Raw genomic sequence first — 21,578 nt, forward strand, 5'->3', positions numbered from 1 at the left:
ATTCATTTTTTTAAAAGTAAAAAATTATAAAAAAATATTTCCCCTACTCTGTCTGGTTTATAGTGAAGAGCTGTGCGTAAGTACTCACTGCCCTGATAAAACCATCCGGCTCAAAGCATGCGCGTTACGACAGAGAAATGCAAACAAACATTCGCCATGAAAAGTTCAAAACTTTAAAAGCCTCTAGGTTCTTAACGCGCGAATCAATTTTTAATTTTGTTTACCAGTTTGCATATTAATTCTATTTTTATAGATTTGTGTTTATTTTTTGCTTACCTTTTTTGGGAAATTGTACTTACCCCTCACAGGACTTTGATACTTAACTGAGGCTAATTTGTAATTTTTATCCCCTGTATATATGAAATATAAATCAAGGTATACTAAGTTTATTCCTAAGTTTGTAACGCTTAAATATATTAATGCTACTAACAAAATTTTGCTACAGGTGTTTATAAAATCACTTCATTAGTCCATTTCCGTGTATGTGTCTGTATGTCTGTCCGTCTGTCAATCACGAGTACTCAAAAACGAAGAGATATCAAGCTGAAATTTTTATAGCGTGTTTAGGATGTAAAAAATGTGGTCGAGTTCGTAAATGAGCAACATAGGTCAATTGGGTCTTGGGTCCGCAGGATCCATCTTCTAAACCGTTAGAGATAGAATTCGTAAACATTAATGATCACCCGCGAGGGCGCCAAATTATATAGTATGTATTATATGTTAATATCAGTTATGTATGTGTGGCTATATAAGAGTGACTATCTTTCTTTACTTACATAACATAAAAATACAGACGATTACGATCATCAACACTGTCTATACATGATATTTCAACAATTAACTCAGTCAATTGTTTGTTTTCACTTGTTTAAGGATAAGGATTGAATAAAAAAAAAACAAAATTTTAATACTTCGCATATATAATATATTCCTATGAAATAACAAATTACATTGGAAAAATTACTTCTAAAATTCAATAACTATTTGATTTTTCTTTTGTTAATTGGTATGAAAAACATTTTCTTTTGTTTTTTGTATTTTTTTTTTTTTTTTTTTGTAATTAATATATTTAGGTGTGCACAATAAATTTTTTTACTATGTTTTTTTTTTTTTGTATTATTTAATCGTTCGTCTCTATCAAATTTTCACACAAATTTTCCTCATATTTTATTTAGTCAAAAAAAATGAAAATACATCGAAATAAAAAAAAATCAAACATACATAATTAATAAACGACATCAAAATTGTCTTTAAAAATTTGATCTAGTCAACTGTCAAAGAATAACCTAAGTAACGCTAATTTTCCTTTTTCCACACACAATTTGTTTGTTAGTAAAATTGGCGAAAATATTTACAGCCAAAAAAATTTTACCTACATTATCGACGGAAATGTTTCCAGAACGATGAAGTGTAATAGAAAGGCTTTTTATATCGTCCCTTATTTTTAGTCATAATTTCCCCGAAAATATACACTTATGCACTGTATCGAAGGACAATATAACTCCAAGAAATCGATTTTTAGAATTGAGAACTATTTACATATTTATTTCCAGTTTGATTTGGTCTCCTTTATTTCAAAGAATGCCAGTTTTTTGTACTTTGAGGAATTTCCGTCGTGGAAAAATCTCACATCTATAGCCCCTCTAAATTGAGATAATGTCAAAGAAGTGACTTTTAGGAGTGTCTTCTTTCCAGCTCTTTTCTTCTGAGGGGAAAATATGCCCTTAGATCTTTAGTGTCGGAGCTCTGCTATTAAAGGGATACAGCAGATGCTCCCAAGACCCATCAGAACTATGGATATGGAATTCTGTCGAGGTTAAACGCCACGTCCCTGCAGGTGCAAATAACATGTATTGAGGTTTCATCGTCTTTCATACAGGCCACTACAAGTGGGATCATCAAAGATCCCCCCATGTTATGAAGGTGATAGTTCAATCGAAAGAGTCCCACCACCTGTGAGTTTCAGGAGAGCACAGTCAAATGTCCTAGCTGATACACAGTTTGGCCTATCGCATGCCCTGATTCGGTAAATTACGGAGCATCTTGCTATGAAAATAACAGGCTCAAGTGAAAGGGGCGTTTGAGACGATCCCCTCTCGGGACTACCTTCTTAATACTGTATTGTTGCTAAATTATTAGCTATCGCTTCGAACTTGAATTCTGTGTTAAAAATTTAAATTTATTCTATTTGAGAGGGTAGGCAATTAATATGGTCCACTTTGGGAGCCAGATTAAATGAGATCGGGTCAACTGGTTTCCCAAATTGTGGTGGAAGGAAAATATACAGTTAAAAATAAATATTGTTTAAAGATCCAAAAATGTTTTTAAAAATACTTTTATCATTTTTTTTTTATCTAAGTAGTTCTTTTTTTTTTAAAGGCCATAGTTTTCTTCTTTTTTTTTTTTAGAAAAGATAATTGCTTGAGATATTTTTTTAAAAATCAATCATAGCTCCATAAATTTTCATCGAAAAAGGTACTTTCTTTATGGAACCAGATTGTTTGATAGTACGGTAGCCAGTTGGAATTTCGTTTCGAGTTGCATTCTCAAATTTTTTGCTACTTGCGATATTTCGCTTGTTTTATAATTACCGGGTTTACATGTTTTTGGATTTTCGAGAATAATTTTCATTAAATTTTCCCGATTTGTAATCATTTTGATTTAGTAAATATATTAAACCAGTTACAAAATTCGCAACGAGTATATTTAATGTCAGATCAGCGGTCAAATCGAACTGGCAACCGTACTATTCATAAAACACAGTGCATGTCAAAATGTTTTTTTGTTTTGTTTATAAATATAAATATATTTTAAGTATTCTTAAATTAAATAGCCATTCGATTGATCGATATCGATAACGAAAAGCGTCTCAAATGTCTCAATCAAAATTTAAAATTTACTTTTTAAATAAATAAATAATTATTATTAAATAAAAACTTTTTAATAAAAAAAAATTCTAACAAATTAAGTTTTACTTGAAAATAAAAAATGTTTAGCTAAGTACTAGAAAAAAACATAACGCTTTGTTTTTAGTTGCGTCATTTCTTACGTCACACAAAATGTTTAATTTATTTTACAGTGATGGATTTAAAGCGATCGACAACAGAACGGAACTAATTCGATAACTCTTTCACTGAAATCATCCTGACAAGATTAATTTTTAGTAAAATGATCATCAAATTAGCTCTCAGTGGTATTTCACTCTGACGGATCAGAAAATTGAGTGTCTCTACCCAAAACATTTGGCGTGTTATGAAAAAATAACGAGAGTAAACTTGAAAAAGTGACACGAAAAGTACATGTTGAAGTTGGTTACAATTTTTTAACACCATGAAGTTAGTTGATAAACGAAATGTCATTCACAATAATGACAGACACATATACATATTATTTTCTTAAATCCGCCACTGTTGATTTGGGGGGGCATACAATTTACATTGATTTATTTTAAAGTAAAACTCAATTTATTGTACACAAAAATAAATTAACGAAAGATTATTTTAAAAAAAAAATCAGAAAAGAGGGGGTGTGTGGGGCAGGGTAGGCTAGTTAAAATTATATTAATAAGCAGTGATGTGAGGGGGTGAATAAAATATACTCCAAAAAAATGTTGGAGTTGTTATCACCGATATACACCACTCACGCGCATCGTGTACCCCCTCATTCTGCGCACGATTTGATGAAAATTGTGATAGTTCTAGTTAATACAAAATCGGTATACCAAAATATTGGATCCAAGTTTTTAATTTTATAGTTAAAAATTTTCATTTCCCTTGAAAATATTGGCATTTTCAATAAATAATAGCATCCTTATCTGACGGCTTTATGGTAGTTGAAATTTTTGGTTGGTTTCCGAAGACATCAGACCCTGAGACAAACAGACGAATGTGTACCATTACAAAAGTTGTGCTAAACTACTCAGTCGGTATTCTAATTTTCTAGAAATTTCTATAATTTGTAGGTTAATAAGGAATCATCTATACCTTCCTTGAGAACGACCCGCCACCCGAAGACATCCGGGTAACAGATGCTATTTTAATTAGTGAAAACTTTAGGATTCTGTCGAGGTCAGATGCCACGCAGAAAGCCCAAAGCTTCTATGTCGGAATATCTCCCAGGATTGATAGATTCAAGGTTTCGGATCCAAGCATGTACGGAGGTTTCATTGTCCTCCATACAGTGTCCTGTCAAGAGTCCCACAAAATTCTATCTCTTTCTTTAAAGAATATGAGAAGCTAAAAAATAAACTTGAAATGAAAATTTCAAACCTTAAATTTGGATCCAATCTTTAGTGTGCCTTGCCCATATTAACCGATTAAACACTCCGAAAAACTTTCGACAATTTTTTATTAGTTAAAAATACACAATATTTACAATCATGCAACTTTATTATACTTGGAACTTGAAAATGCGCATTTCCAATTTACTCTAAGACTCGAAATGTTGTCGTGGCAATTAGAATTTCAAGACCACTTTGAAAAAAAAAAAGTTCAATGTTTGTCCTGGCGTACGAGCATGCTTAGTTCCTTTTATGGAAACTGTTATGACAGAGTCTATTTCCCCCCCTCTAAATCATACGACTATGAAACGCATATCAAATTGGAGGGGAAAAATAGGACCTTCTAACAATCATAACAGTTTTCAATAAAGAAATGTCAAGACAAAAATTAAACTGTCCTTAAAATGAATGCCCCTGAAACTACCAGCGGCTGGTATTCTACCAGCCAAAAGGGATTCTACCTTTCAAGTTATTTTCAAATTATTGCCTTTCAAGTGATTGAAAATTTTTTTTCTTCTAGTTTTCTTGGTATATACTTTTTCATATGGATATACAGAGGAGGCCTGGGTAATTGGACAGACGGACTCGACTATGTGGAAGGTCTGGAGTACCATCAATTAATGGAAGGTGTCCAATTATGGGCTTTTTAGCCTCTCAAGTTGTGGGAAATTTTTTTCTCAAAGGACAGTTCCCCTTGCCGAAAAATTTTGTTTGTCTGACCTAAATTGAAGTTACTTCGGCTGGTATCTTCAGGGGCATCTTAAAATGAGCCATGGTTTACCTTACAAGGACCAAAAATAACAAAGTTACTAAGCCTACAAATATTCTGATTTTTATCCAAACAAAAAATAGCACTTTTTTTTTACAGAGTGTATCATGATTTGTGTGTTAAAATTATCTTAATTTAAAAAAAAAATAAAAATGATGTGGATTTGTGTGCTTAAAATATTTCTAGATGCGGGTGTTGCTTTGTGTAGTTTGTTAAAAATTTGCATCCATTTGAGGACAGGGGGGGATTGTTTGGATTAAAAAGAAATATAATTTTTTTAAATTTACAAATATTTACAATTGTTTTTTCTTATATAAATAATTTTCATTCTAAATTGCGCCCAACATGTAGAAAATTTATCTTATTCAACATGATTTTGATAAATTTTTTACACTTAGAATTATTTTTAAAATTTTTTTTCAGCGATTTTTTCCTTGTTTTTCTTAGTTTTTTTTTTATATTTTTTTAATGTATTAAAAATATATTTATAAAGAGTTATAATTTTCATTAAATATATATATATACACATTTATAAGATATCGACGAAAAACATCAGCCGGAAAAATAGGAGTCAGATCATTACAAAATTCTAAAATATTTATTCCTGCGGAATTTCCTCCCAAAATCAATTTTCTTTTTTTTTTCAATAGAAAAATACAGAAAAAGCGATTTCAATAATATTCTAATAACATTCACTAAAATAAATCGAGCCCCAAAACGGAGATTTTCCCGTTGAAATTGATACAGAAGCAGAATAAAGTCTTCAAAATTCAATTCTAGATAATAATTTTCTCTGATCCTGAAAATTCCCTAACTTTTCTAGGGCGATCATCACTCTGAATTTACTGCAAAGCTTCTCATTTTCATCAAGATCTGAGACGACAGCCTTTTTTAACCAAAAAATATTTTACTATCTTATCTTTTGACGATTAAGCTTTCACTTTTCTCAACAAAAAAAATTGTTTTCTCAAAAAACTGTAGTTTACTCCTTACATGTCGTATAGTGTGCTGTGCCCGTCAGATTATTGTCAGTTTCAAACAATACAATAGAGGCTTTATCGACAGCACACAAGTATACAAGTTATACACATCCATTACTATAAAGTGAAAGGTGCGCACTATAGGTTGCGCATTTCATCAGTCACCATACACTTAAACGTCATGTAAGCTGATTTAAGCCAAGAAAAACGAATAGTTATGGTCCCAGTGAATCAGCAAAAATCAAGAAAACAAAGAAAAATCATGTGTTCTCATTGTGTTCGCTCGACTGATTTTGGGTGGAACAAATTTCAAAGGAAAAACTGTCAGATAATTTTGCAAGGAATTGTATCCTGCCTTTTACGGCGATGATTTTGAGGACACCCTATACATATATATATTTATGTATCTTACTAAAATTTTTTTTTCATTTTTTTAATCATTTTTTTTGGATACTGTGGTACAAATTATGTGATTTTTTTCTTTGCTAAAATACTAATAATTGATTGGTTGAAATTATTGTAAAATTTCAAACATACATCTCGAAAAACGACATTATTTTAAATATGGGGGGGGGGGGAGTTACGATACTATATGAGATATGTCGAAAACACAAATCTCGATTAATTGACTGGAGCCAATTTGGGTTTGATTAGCACAGAAAATTTTCCTCTTGTTTTTCGAAACTGAATTTTAAGATTAAATATGAATCAATTGGGGGCGCCCCAATCCATTTTTTGGTATTCTAGCATTACTTTTGACGACCGCCTCGGAAAGGGATAAAGTTTAGTCATTTGGCAGATCAGCCCACGGGTGCCGAAAAAAATTAGGCAAATTATTTTCAGCAGCCAAATTACCATGTGAAACAATGTTTGGTTAAAATGTTTATCTCGGGCTTACACAAACTTGGACCACAGGGTCTGTTGTGATACCGAAAGAGGGTTGGCCCATCCCCGTTCACTACTCCATGAACCATTTGGAGCTGTTTAAGAACAGCAGTAGTGCATTGAGGTCGTCAAAAAAAGAGCTGACCTAAATGAGTCTATGACAAAGAAGATAAATTATCGCCAGTTCCTCCTGGAAGACTCAAACATCAAACGGGTTTGTTTCTTAACCAGTGTGCCGTAACCGTTGCAACGAATTTTTTTTTATGGAGGCTCGTTGAAGTGAAAATTTCTATAAACTACGTTAAGTTATAATTATTGACTCGAGACGAATACGAATTAGAGAAAAAAAATGGACGCAAGGATTTCGAGCTCTCGATTTTTTTTTTAATTTAAAATAATGTCATTTTAAAATAGATTCGAATCCATAATTTCTGATGTGTACAATACTATTTAATTCTATTTTTTTTTTTTTTGGAATGCTCGGATTATTTACAATTTGAAAATATTTACTTTTTTTTCTATGTACAAAAATTTTCATTTCTACATAATTTTCATTTTCTTTTTTTATTAAATATAAATTACACGTCTATGTGATTAGTTGTAGTGTGAATAAAGCTTTAGAACAACAAAAAAATATGTTTCTAATATAAAGGGGCATATAGACGTTCACAATTTTGAACGCATATGAACCACTTTATGTTCTTGATTATTAAATAGTACGTGACACTACTAAGAAAATTTCGAACAACATTTGATTTGTTAATCGAAAAATACAAAAAAAATTTATAATATATAAAATTTTTATATACGTAATTAGTAAGATAATTAATGGCCGCCAATGGTTAAATATAAAATAAATGAATTTTTTTGTTTTGGATACGATTACAAATCAAATCCAATGACGATCCAACACCCTTTAAGTCCAATTTTTAAAATGCGAGATCATCGATTTTGTAATGAATTTGGCTTGATTAAAATTTTTTTTTTTTTTTGAAGAGAACCAAAGCGCCACAAGTGTAAAATTTTTTTAATTATCGATTGAGTTTCATGAAAAGCCTTTTATAACGGCCTATTAACGGAGTATATAGATCAATGATATAGAGTGTGGATGGGCCTGAATCTAAATCCAACCCCGATTTTAATTTAGGCATCTCTCAAGGATTTTAACGGCCAAAAAAACCTTCGATACGTCATCAATCTAGTTCGTTAGGATTCTGCTTGTGGCGCTTTAAAAACTTCGAATTTGTTTTTTATTTTTATAATTTTAAATAAAAAAATTTTAGTCAAAAAACTAATTCTGTATATAAAAAAAAAATTTCTATAACTTCATTTGTGTTTTGTTTTTTTGAATTCTAAAAAATTTCTATGTACAATTTTGAAAAAATAAAAAATTCTTTATATATAAATATTTACAAATTTTCTTTCTTCCATAATTTCACTTTTTATATATATAATTTTATATTAAAAACGAGGGATGGGGGAGGAGTTAAAAGGGTACAGGGGCTGTGTATGGTAGGATGTAAGACGATTTTAATAAAACATTTTTAGCTCGATTTAAGACGAGAGTATAAATATTCACATAATTCAATAAAATAAAAATTAAATAAAAAAATTTTATAATTAAAACTCGTAATTCTATCAAAATAAAAATAATACCGTTAAATTTTTAAAGGTGTCCATGGACGTTTAATATTTTTACAGATTACTGTTATTTATTTTGTGTGTTAAAAATATTGAACGTCTATGGAAAACTTTAAAATTAAATAATAAAAAAAAACCTAACCTTTGTTTGAAAATCCATTTTCATTTCGAAAATTCGAATATTTGTAAATAAAACAACACTGTTTGCAGAAGTTTGGATATTTTTTTGGAGACTTTGGACGTCGCGTCAGTTAAACACTTACAATTCAAACTTCGAAACTGTTCATAATTTTTCAATCACACACTTATGAAAATTTATCTTCAAACGTTTTTCACTGGAACGGGGGAAAAAAATCGCCTAACATCCGGATTATTTGTTAAAAAGAAAAAAAAACTTCGAAATTCCTTCGAAAAATATATATAAATCGTCTTTGTACTCTTAACTGAAAAATCGTGACCCAAAAATCGTTACATTTTTGTAGTATTATTCATACTTTGAATAATCGTGTCCAATAAATTCACTGTTGACGGTTTCACAATTTTCGGTAACGGTTTTTTTATTTCATGCTTTACTAATGTCGTGTTAGTTGACGGGGGTGGAGGTGGACATGTTGATACTGTTGCCGACGCCGGCGGTGTTGTAACATTTGAAGCGGTCGTTGTAGACGGCATCGAACCAGGACCATTCGATAATAATTGTGGTCGAGGGGAAGTTTGATTTAAACTGATATCCTTTGATTGTTCTGGTGATTTTTTGATACCGTTCTCAATTTTATCAGATTCGTCACGTTTGCTATTCGAACTTGTCGAAGTCGTCTTCGATGATTTTGACGATGAATGATTTCGATGACTGGACGAAGATGATGAATGTTTATGCTTTGATGATGATGATGATGAACGATTTTTATCTTTGTCCGAAGACGAAGAATGTTTTTTATGGTCACGTTTATGTGAGGACGAAGAGGAATGCACAGAATTTGATGATCTGTGATGGCTGCTGTTATCCGCTCGATTGTTATCTGAATGTTTCGTCACATTATTGTGATGTTCATGATGTCTTTTCTGTTTATCATGGTTGCTGCTTGATGTGTGATGAGGTTTTGCTGTAGCTGTACTTCGATCATCTTGGTTACTTTTATGCTCTTTACGTGCGGGTTCCGTATCTGTACTCACTGTTTTGTGCACCTTTTTTGTACCAACGGTTTTATTCTCACGAAATTCGTGAACCGGATCATTCACCACACGTGCGTGTACAAAATCTTTTGTTTTTTCCACGTCGGTATAGTATTGTTTTAAGCGTACATGCCAAGCTGAAAAAAACACAATACTATTAGTTTCCCGTTTCCAGATTTAGTCCCAGTTTAATATTCTTACCTATTGAAGTAACCGCTGTAACAGTTCGAAATTGATGTATTATATTTCTAGGTAGAAAATAAATATCGTTATCATACAATGGTATTCGAGCGTACGTGACTCCTTCTCGTCTTAATTGATTTAATTTTGCATCTTCAATCCAAGTAACGCACTATTTAAAAAAAAAAGTTGGTTATTATTGAACTCAAAGAGCCCAGAAAATTTATAAAATGCAACACTATGAAAAAATTGTGTGTGTCAGCTCTGACGCACGACTAGAGTTTACTCCTTAAGTGTTGTATAGTATGCTGTATCCGTCAGGTTATTGTCAGTTTCAAACAATAAATGTTTGTATATATATATACATATTTGGAATCTCGGAAACGGCTCAAACGATTTTCATGAAATTTTGTATTCAGGAGGTTTTTGGGGCGAAAAATCGATCTAGCTAGGTTTCATTTATAGAAAACGTCGTTTTATCTGTATTTTGATGAAAAACTGAAACATAAACTGCAAAATATAACTCGTTCTGACATCTATTGGCGAATATACACTTTGTAGGATACACATATTTACACATAGAAAATCAGTAGGTTTCCAAAAAAAATCTTTATTTCAAAATTTGTCAAAAAACTCGCAAAAGAGATCGTTTCGGGGCAAATTTTTGTGCTTTTTGTTTATGATAACATTAAGAACCCGTCCCTATGGTCGCAAAACGATTTTAATTTTCTCAGTTCAGTTGAAATATCAGAAATTTTCAAGGACATTCCTGAAGACCTTTGGTCTAAGTGTATCTTACTTTCAGAAAGTAGGCAGCCAAAGAATATAACACCTAAAGAAGTTACATATTTTGTTCGTACAGGTTTGGTTATTGGCGGGTACTTACTTGTGACGTGGGTGGCTCATGTAAATCTAATTGTAATTTCTCAGCAAGTGTATCAAAATCTCTTGCATGGAACGCAACAACATCTTTAGTGATTCGATTAATTGGACCTTCAACATGACCGGCATGCACAGCCTTCAAAACGCCAACAGCAGCTGTTGTCATCCGATCCAATCCAGCTCCTACATGATCTGCATGGGCTTTGGTCCGATCCTCGAATAGATATTGTCGGGCTTCCGATAATCGAGGTAAATATTGTAAATTTTTAAGTTCGTTTATACCAGTTCTAGAAACAAACAAATTTTGTAATCTTAAGTTGTAAAACCAAGGATAAAATTAGGAAAATTTATTTACCTGCGTCTTTTACAAGGTGATTTGCCAATTTCAGCTGTAGGAACAAGTTGTTCACCAGGTCGTACCCAAAATATTGGGCCATCGTTTGATTCTTGCCGTTTCATTTGTATCACAGATAAACTACCCCAAGGCATTACCTACGAAATAAATATAAAAAAAACTATTAATAATTTGATCCAAATTGAAAAACCCTTCGACTTTCGAGTTTTAAATAATAATAGCAACATAATTCCGAGCTTTCAGAAATAAAGTAGAAAATATTCCAATTTTATTTTATAGTAGCGCAAAGGCAAATTATGCCCTAAAGCTACCAGCCGAAGAAGCTTAGGTCAATTACAATTTATCCTTCTAGTTTTCTTGGTATGTATTTGTTCTCTAAGTCTGGAGAAAGTTTAGTTCTGTTCAAAGACTGATGCCAAGGTGCCAAATGCCAAGTCAAGAATTGAATTGTTGATGAAAATTCTTCTGGTTGAAAGAAAAAGAGATCTAGATGATTGGATAGACGGGTTCGACGTTTAAGAAAGGTAAGATCTATATTTCCAAGCTTTAACTACAAACTTAAGACTAAAACTATAGTAGAGTATAAGAAAGTATTTGAATATTGACTTACCGCATTAAGAAAAGGATTTTCCTGTAATCGATCCAATAAATCAGGAAAATAACCGCCAACTTCTTCATGAGCAACACCCACCAAACTCAATTGATGTAAGGGTCCATATCTCACGGTCCCTTTATCATAATGCTTCCGTACTTGTTCATTATATTGTCCCAAAGTACACGTTTCAATATCTGAGTTACGTCCAAGCACACCACTCTTCACTGTTAAATTTGGATAATGCGCAGCCATGTACTCCAATAAATCGGGTAAATATACAGCTGCCCCATGTACAATTGCCATTACATACTTAGCATGATTATTTTCATCTTCAGAGAATGCGAGCTTAAAAAATTCTTGTGTAAGTTCATCCATTTGAGATTTCGATAAATTCTCAATCTCATTTTGATACATATGTACAACTTGAGCGCCCCCATTACAATGTGTCTCAATATGGATGTATTTGGAATACTTTAAACCATCCAGATGAGATATTGTATTATCTAATAACAGTGTATTCATATTTTTCGAATACTTCGACGATTTACTTCGCATACCTAATTCACATTGGACACTTTTCGTCGAGTAACGTGTTTTGCTCCGTTGACAATACGAGCATCGATATTTATGATGATCGGACGAAGAATGTCGACTGCTCGAACTCGAATGATGATGTCTTCGTTTATCATCGGTTTTACTCGATTTGCTACTCGACGACGATTTACTTGGCGGCACGACTGTTGGTTGTTTAATTTCTTCTTTCACTTCTTCCGGTTCGATTTTAATTTCTTCCTTGATTTTCGGACAATATTGATTTTGTGCTTGTTCTGTTAAACGATCCAAAAATGTTAAATAGGTTTCGTCCGGATTTTCGGTGTTATCCGTATCGAAAGTTTCATCACAGTTTGTTGCACGTTCGCGTTCCTTACTAATTTCCCCAACACGTGTATCAAATTTTTGTTTTAGCTCGTCCAATTCATGCGTCGAAACATCTTGATCGTCGATTTGAGTTTTAAATCGATGATATAAACCTTTTTGTGATGATGAAAAGATTATATCACGATAATTATCGCTGAATGTATCGTTTATCGATACACATTCTTCTGAATTACTACGTTTTAGATTCATTTTAGAGTGAGGATAAAATGACCATTCTTTTATCTTGCTTGTCTGTTCATTGATTTCATCTGGAATGTCTTTACTGAACCAAGGTACACAACTAATTAATTTTGTAATTGTGGTGTCGGAGTATGTTGCGTCTAATGATCGGCTACGACTCATCTTCTGGCGTACAGATCCTGATGAATTCTCTGGCGATGTTGGTGATTCGATTTTTATCGATGGGCTACTCATGTTTTCTGAAATAATCAAAATGATTTCATTTTAAAATATACTCTCAAATAATTATTGACTTGACTATACCCTAGTTGATCCAAGAAGGATATCACTGTTTATAAACTTATAAAGAAAAAACAAGTGAAATCAAACAATTGACAGTGTTGATTACGCAATCATTTGTTTTGGTATGTCATGTAAGTAAGAAAGATAGCCACTCATACATACATGTTACACACACATATAATACATACTATATAATTTGCGCTCTCACAGGTAAACAGTGATGTTTCAAACAAAAGTTGTTTATTTTTTTAAAACAAACATTTTTTACGTTTAAACTTTTGTTCTATCTCTAACGGTTTACAAGATGTCAAGATCCAATTGACCTAAGTTAATCATTTACGAACTCGACCACACTTTTTACGTCCTGAGCACGCTATAAAAATTCCAGCTTGATATCTTTTTTCGTTTTAGAATTATCATGTCCATAGACAGCCAGACGGACAGCCGGAAATGGACTAAATAGATAAATTTATGAATATCTATACCAAAATTTTTCCATAGCATTAATATTTTTAAACATTTTGTTAAAATATATCCCCTTAAGGACCATATTTTGATATAATATTGAATAATATTTTTAAACGTTAAAAACTTGGAACTTAACTTATTATACCTTGATATATTTCATATATACAGGGTATAAAAATAAATACGATTCAAAATTAAAATAGTAAAGGTTGGTCGGTTCATGGACCTAGAATAAAGGAATCGATTCGTCTTGGTCAATACACGACGATTTTTCAAGCAGAAAACTTCGCCTTGTTGATATTTGGCCAAATCCATACATGTGGTTTGTTCCTGCAGGAATGATTTGGGTATAGAATGTGTTTGGGTATGAAATTTTTAAACATCTCAAATCTGGGAACAATCCCTTTGTGGAAGCTGTGGGCTTTCTGTGTGGTGTCTGGCCTCGATAGAATACTATAACATCATCTGCTAAAAGCATTTCCTGGAGACGTTTCCCTTCTTACTCGAAGAAGTTTCATCTCCGGATGACAGACTGTTCTCAAGGAGGGCTTAGACTAAGTACAGCTTTTGGAGAATAATTACAAGTAAATAATTTATGCTGAATATGACTACATTGTAATTCGAAATACGTATATATAATAAGAAAATTGTTCTAGAAATGGAGGGAAATTTGAAATTTTTGTTCTAGAAATGGAGGGAAATTTAAAATTTTATTTCATATAACATAATTCGACTGTTAAGTGTAAAAATTGGCAAATGGTATACAAATTTTTGTTTCAAGGCCAAAAGTGTTTTTCTCAAAATACGTAGAATTTGAAGTATATTTTTACGAGCTTTTAATAAATAAAGCTTTTAAACGTTATTTCAAACTTGAAATTTAGTTTGGAGTTGGAAACAAATGAAGATCGATTCCTTTCCGAATCACGGAAAATACAATCCAAATACCTAAGCTTGGAACCAAACACACGAACATGTAAAATAGTCCATGCGCGGGAAAAACACAATTTACAATCAAAAATTTTCGTCCATAACATTTTAATTGGGTATATTTCGAGACCAATGAGTATCTTGAGAAAACCAAAACGCTCGAGCCTATCATAAAAATGCAGGAATGAATTAAGGAAAAAACAGACCCGGAAAATAGTCGACAAACTCAACCTAACCAACTCATAATTACTAAAATATTCCGGGTCCATAAAATTTTCGGTCCATTTTTTCCGATTACCGGAAGAATAGGTTACACCAGCTCGGCCCGTGCGGAAAACTGCTCCTGTTACAGTAACCCGTGAATGCTCTTTATCCGAAAAGTGGTGATCAGAAGTTCTTAATAGTATTAGGAGAACATATTTAAAAAATAGTTTATTTGAAATATCTTTACAGTTCCTGTTACTTCTTAAGGATGTCTTCAGTATTAGGAGAACATCTATAAAAACTGTTACTTTCGAATCATGTTTGCCTAATACACTTATTATTTAAATTGTTTAAATTTTTTTGTCTAGCCTGTTTTTTCCTAAGCGGTACATTTTTAGACCGTGAGTCTATTTTTCCCCGGAAACCAGCCAGTATAAGCTTGAAAATGAGGGGAAAATCATGGAATTTACAAGGATTTACCAACCCACCTAAAATATGTTTAAAACGGCCAAATGAAAAATTTTGACCCAAAATTGGACGAATTTTTCTTCATTCACTACTTAACACAACAAAAATTTGTCCCGGAAGCTAAGGATATGATTTTTTGCTAGCAAAATTGCTTCACCAAAACTCGAATCTTTAGGCTCAATATTTTGGAAAGTCGAAGAAACATAGATCAAGGTAAGCGAGGGATTTTTCTTGCAATGACCCAACCTTAATACATCCCTAATTTTGACTAACGTTACTTGTACAATCTTTGGCTTTTTGAGGAAGGTCCTTCCGATTTCAATCATGACAAATATGTGCAAAACTTCGTGGTCCTCATCCTAGTTATTCTTCGTACTACAATTTTGGGATCAATACAAGTTATGTTCCAAAAACATATCCTAACCAGGAATAGGGGGAAGGTTTTGACCCAAACAATCAATTTTACAAGGGGTACATGAATTTTCCTTTCTTAATCAAGGAAGGCTAAATGAATGAATGTTCGATTTTCATTTGTTTTCGAATGGGAAATGTGTGTAATTGGGGCTCTGTAATAAAATTGAATCATATTCCAAAAAGTATTCAAATTGGATCCAAAGGGAATTTTTGCATAGAATGATCTATCTATGAATTTTAAGATCCAAAAGTGTCGAACGTATTTTTGTTTGTAGATCCCAAATCGCACGCACTAAACAAATGTTTAAAAAATAAATAAATAATGATAATGTCTAACCTCTTCGTGTGTTGAATTCCTCCAATTCTTCATTCGAACTTGTATGATCATTATTTGTATCCAATGTTTTGTAACGTTTATTAATTGGCCCATAATTATCATGATGGGCCCGTGGACGTTTTTCACCTTTGACTAAAACATTCGACGTATTATTGTTAATAAATGATGTTTTAGCCGCCATTGACATTAAGAGCCCCGGTAAATTTGGATGTCCATTGAGTATTAATTGATTCGTATCAGAACATTTTCTATCAATAAATTTATCACAATTGCCACCAAATTCTTTATTTTTAGTATCAGTTTTATGATTTGTTTCAGCGTTTATTGAAGTCATTTTAACAGCGCCATTGTACCCCGTTTCATTTGATTCTTTTTTTTTTTTTTATATTTTCACTTGAAACAAATGAATAACTAGATTTACACTTGATTCTTTTGTTTTAGCAATTATTTAGCACATTCAATTGTTTTTTACATATTCACATATGTTTAGTTTTTTTTTTTCACATTGTTTTAACTCCAAAAAAAATTTTTTTTTTAACTTAAGTGTATACAAAATTTTAGTATGCACAAACTCAATTACCACTAACTGCGTGCTGTAATTTTTTGTACAATGTTTTCCCGTTAATCTCATTGGTTGAACACATCGGTTTTACGAAATAAAACGAATTGAAAATTGGTGGGAATTTTAAAATATAGCTTTCAGTGTTTATTTATGCAATACGTAATGTTATAAATACGCCATCTCTATTATGTTTGTATGGAATTTTCTTCGATGATTTTTCCCATGTATCATTATTCACTTCAATTTTGTCACGTAGACCCCTTCACCGCGTTGAGGAAATGCTTGTGTACGGAAATGCTACACATTTTTTTTTTTTTGTTACGTAATATTTTTTAATATTCGCTTTTTTACGATTTATTTTTGTTTTTATAAATTATACTTTTTTTTTTTTAAATTAATTATTTTGTACTTTGTAAAATGATTGTAGCCCCATTTTTTTTAAAAATTTAGTTTTTTTTTTCAAGGTCAGTTTTAATTTATGTCAACATTCTCATATTGCACGATTTTTTTTATATAAATCGTATGTGGGGTTAGGATTGCCAACATTTTATAATACTCCAGACGCTGTCCATATTCCATAACATCCATGTACAAGTCACATTTGACTCGGAGATTTGATTTATGTTTTTTGGAGCGTACATTACGAATTTTTGGACTTTCTTTAACTATGACTAGATTTTAGTGTCTTTCCATAAGACCAATCTGCAATTCATATTTGAACCGAAACAGTGGCGGATTTAAGAGAAAAGGCCCAGAGGTCAAAATCTATAACTAAAGACATTTTTAACCCCCAACTAAAAAAAAGGGGTGTTATAAGTTTGACCGCTATGTGTGTGTATCTGTCTATGGCATCGTAGCGTATAAACGGGTGAACCGATTTTAATTTTTTTGGTTTCGTTTGAAAGGTAATTTAATGGAGCGTGTTCTTAACTATGTTTCAAGTGTGAATTTAGGGTTCAGTACCCGAAAAATTTGTCTTGTTTTTTTATTTAGTCTTCGTTAATGAACTTGGTGCCCTCTTGTGGTACCCCATCATATTAATTTGTCTTTTTTCCTTATTTTCAGGCTTCATTAATGAACTTGGTGTCCCCTTTGTCGTGCCCTTTTATACAAATTTCTCTTTTCTCCACTTTTTTCGTCTTCGTAAGTACACTTCGGGCCCTCTTGTGGCGCCCACCACTGACTCGGAAAAACCATTGATTTGTATGATTTTATGGGTGTATATTATGAACCATTTGGTTCTCCGACTGAATTTTTGGATCTTCTTTAGCTTCGGCCATATTTTAGACGTCTACTCATAAACCCTACTCATTCAGTTCATACTTGCTTCGGGTGGACAATTGACTTTTAGGTTTTTTTAGATTAGGCGCAGATTACGTACTTTTTGGTCCCTCGGCTTAATTTTTTGGCCTTCCTTAGTTACAACAATATTTTGACCTAATTATGGCTATAACTTAAGGTCTAAAATTTTGACAAGGGGATCAAAAAATTCGTAATATTGCCCCAAAAACAATCAAAATCAATGGTTCTCCCGAATAAAAGTATGACTTGCATGCGGACATCGACAGCACCTGTAGTGTAACTGAATTAATAATATTTAATTTTACTTACCTATACAGTTCAACCTCTTTATAAATTTAGTGCAGGAAACGAACGTATTTAAACTAACTTTTTTGATAATGAACCGATTTTGATGTAATACGGATAATTTTGTTCGTAATTGCATTTGAAAAAGTTCCCTTAAATTAGTTTGTGACCTTTCCTCACTTCCTATTTCGGGAATATGACTTGTATGCTCTCCAAGTTCCCGAAACGTATTAAAAATATAAATGAGGATGAAAATGCACCAATCTTGGGGTTTTTGGGGTAGTTAAATTCGAATTCGACCATAAAAAATGTGAAAAACTAAAATGGCAGCCGAAAATAATGGAGAGTGTTGTTAGCTATGTTTCACTTGCGGTATTGGGAAAAAAGGTTAAGAAAATTATGTTTCAACAATAAATCAAACTGGAAAAAAACAATGTTTACAAAAAACAATACAGTCAGAACCGGTTTAAAAACATTAAATGTCACTAGAAGAAATCGAATAGACAGACAACTAGGAACTAATTTAGTGACTGACCGATCAGTCGGCTTTCTCCGATGTTGTTATGAACGGTATCTTTTCATTATGTGATTCGAACCGATTTTGACTGTATTCTTAAATTTTCAAAAACGTTTTTGTTTTTCGTTTTTTTGATTTTTTTTTATAAGTTACTAAAACGAAAATTTTATTAAGACAATTTTTTTTTGTATTTTAACAACTTTTTTTTAAACAATTCAAAATGTGTGTCCTTAACTTCTTACATTTTTTTTTCGGTTATTCGTTAGTTATCGCTGCTGTTTTGTTTTTGGAATCGTAAGCTTTTTCTTTTTTTTTGGTAACTTACGACTGTACTATATTCACATAATAATTTATATATAAAACAAAAAAAATTTGGCTGACCGAAATTAAAATAGATACAATATGCTTGTTATCAAAGTTAAATTTTAAGAAACGCACAATCGTTTACAAAAAAAAAGTTAGGCGCGTCAGAATTTGATCTGAAGAGCAAAAATTTCGTGATTATTTGGCTCCCAAAAGCTATGCACACCTCCTGGGATTACACACATTCAGGACCAAATGAAGGTATTAAAACGATTTCTAACTTATTGGAAATTAGAAAGATTGTGTTGCAATTTTATTGTCCGCAAGTATACATAAGTACAGACATCTTTTTTTTTCCGTTTTTTACCGGAGGGGTAAAATCATTGAATAGGTTTTTTCGAAAATGAAATAAAAATTTTCGAATAACTGTTTTTCGATGGTAATTTTGTAAACGATCGTGCATCCAATATATCCCTCCTCTTGTAATGCAAAAAAAAAAGGTTCCCCGAAGACCATAGACATATAAAAACATAAGACTTCGAATCGTAGCAGGGGAATATTTTTAAAGAGATATAATATTTCTATCACTTATCTAGATGATGCAGAAGAAATCGAATTCGGGAGTCTATTTGTTAATTATAAGTCTATGGTATTATCAATTAATCCAACAACTTGAAACGCCACGCCGATGGCTTTAATTTACTCTATTAAGGTGCGTATAAACTAAACTGGAATTGTCGAAGCTTTAAAAAACTAACCATACATGAACAGTCTTTTTCTTACTTCGAATTTTCGACCTAACTTGATTTTTGATAGATAAATCCAAATCAAAAATTTGTATGGCTAAAATAAGAATCAGAATCTGTTTTAATCATTTTCCCAGACTCTTTAAAATTTTCGAATATTTCCTGGTTTATGTGATCGACTTAGAAAAGACTGCACGTGTATGGTTCACCTTTAATTTCGCATTTTCACAGTCGCATAAACGCACCTTTTTAGGTTATATTTTCTGGGATGAATGAAAAATTGCTACACAAAAAGTTTCGAATTTCAACATCACTATTCGTTTTTTTCTTTTCATACCACTTTAAAAATTTTCACAAGAAAAATATTATGCACATAATTATGGTACAAAAAAAAGAGAGGGGGGAGAGAGGAAAATGTTTTATGCAAAAAAAAAGAAAAACAAAAAACAAAAATTTCACACAAATTTAACGTCTATTTTAAAAAATGAAGGAAATGATTTTTTATTTAAATAATTTTTCTTTTTAAAACAAAAAAAAAAAAAGATATACAGTCAAAATCGGTTGAAAAGGTATCGCTTATAACGACAATTCGATTAATACGAGCAAATGGCAAGGTAAAATAAAACTGAAATCATTCGGACAAAAAAAACGCGACACTTTTTTTAATATATGCATGCAAAGTGTTCTTACATGATTTTTTTTTTGTACAGAGTGAATCAGATATCGGTAATAATTATGTTACTAAAGACTCTTCACAAAAAGGAAAGGATTCTTCCCAAAAAGGAAAGGATTCTTCCCAAAGGAAGACTAAAAAAAGCTTGAACACCAAAAGGTCGAATTGGGATATCCCAACCGAGGAACTTTCTTTTCTCCCAGAAGATGAAATGTACTTATCGCTTAAAACGAAATGAATTTCTTTTAAACCGATTTTGACTGTAACAGTTTTGTTAATTTTAAAAAAACAAATCACTGCGCATGTGTGTAATGTAATAATATCTTGAGAGCATGCGCATTATGCGTTACACTTATTTATGAGAAAGATAGAGAGAGACAGAGAGGAGAAATAGATTATGAAAAAACACATGGCTACGAAAAAAGATTATTTACAATAAATTTGAATAATGGAATTTTTTTAACAAAACCATTTTCTTTTGAGGAAAATTTTTTTTTTTCATTTTTTTTGTTTTTTTTTTTTAAGTTATATACTAATGTATTACAAATTAAGTTGAAAACATTCCTACAGGAAAATAAAAATACGGTAATTTATTAATCGCGAGAAAATTCTCTTCAAAAATGCAGAAAATAAGAAAGCATGCAAAAATAGTTTCAAAAATAGTTAATTTTCGTGGAATGTTTCAACTTAAAGCGATACACAAGGCTATATAAATTCTATTTTTTGTTTTTAAATAAATTTTCTGCTGTAACTTTCGTACACGCGTTTCCCATAGGCCAGGCCTGTTCTTTAAATAAAAACTCCTTTCTTAAATATCAATTTAAAAAAAAATAATATTTACAATTTTGGGCACTTACTTGTTCTTTTCATTAAATTATCCATAGACTTATAAAATTATAGACGGGGGTACAAAAATTAGAGATTTATATATTCTACAACTTCTAACCTCTATTTTTTTTCTATCTAGATAATGAAGACAAAATTTATTATTTATTATAAGTCCATGAATAGATCGGATCAATGTTTGGAACTCGTAAATTCCCAGTTTAATCAATGTTGTTCGATTATTTTTCAATTACAATTACATTCGTGTGATTTTATTTTCAATACATGGAACATATTTAATAAAATGGAGGTCCCTCAACGATTTTTCCAAAAAAAATCAACCACTAATCTTATAAAAATATCTTTAGACATTTCTTGTCACCAATGGAGCTAATTGAAACCCGGAA

At 31.7% G+C, this 21,578-nt stretch overlaps 1 protein-coding gene across 1 annotated transcript; it reads right to left on the reverse strand.

Moving 5' to 3' along the window:
* Nucleotides 1-8,767: 8,767 nt before the first annotated feature.
* Nucleotides 8,768-16,534, reverse strand: LOC123302724. Its single transcript, XM_044885787.1, has 6 exons — nucleotides 15,959-16,534; nucleotides 11,755-13,097; nucleotides 11,145-11,281; nucleotides 10,794-11,076; nucleotides 9,929-10,079; nucleotides 8,768-9,864 (listed from the first exon to the last, which is right to left on the reverse strand). Exons 1-6 carry the CDS (start codon nucleotides 16,290-16,292, stop codon nucleotides 9,023-9,025), a joined length of 3,090 nt encoding a protein of 1,029 aa, XP_044741722.1. The 5' UTR covers nucleotides 16,293-16,534; the 3' UTR covers nucleotides 8,768-9,022.
* Nucleotides 16,535-21,578: the final 5,044 nt, after the last annotated feature.

Source organism: Chrysoperla carnea, chromosome X, assembly GCF_905475395.1.
Source record: "Chrysoperla carnea chromosome X, inChrCarn1.1, whole genome shotgun sequence".
Classification (NCBI taxonomy): Eukaryota; Metazoa; Arthropoda; class Insecta; order Neuroptera; family Chrysopidae; genus Chrysoperla; species Chrysoperla carnea.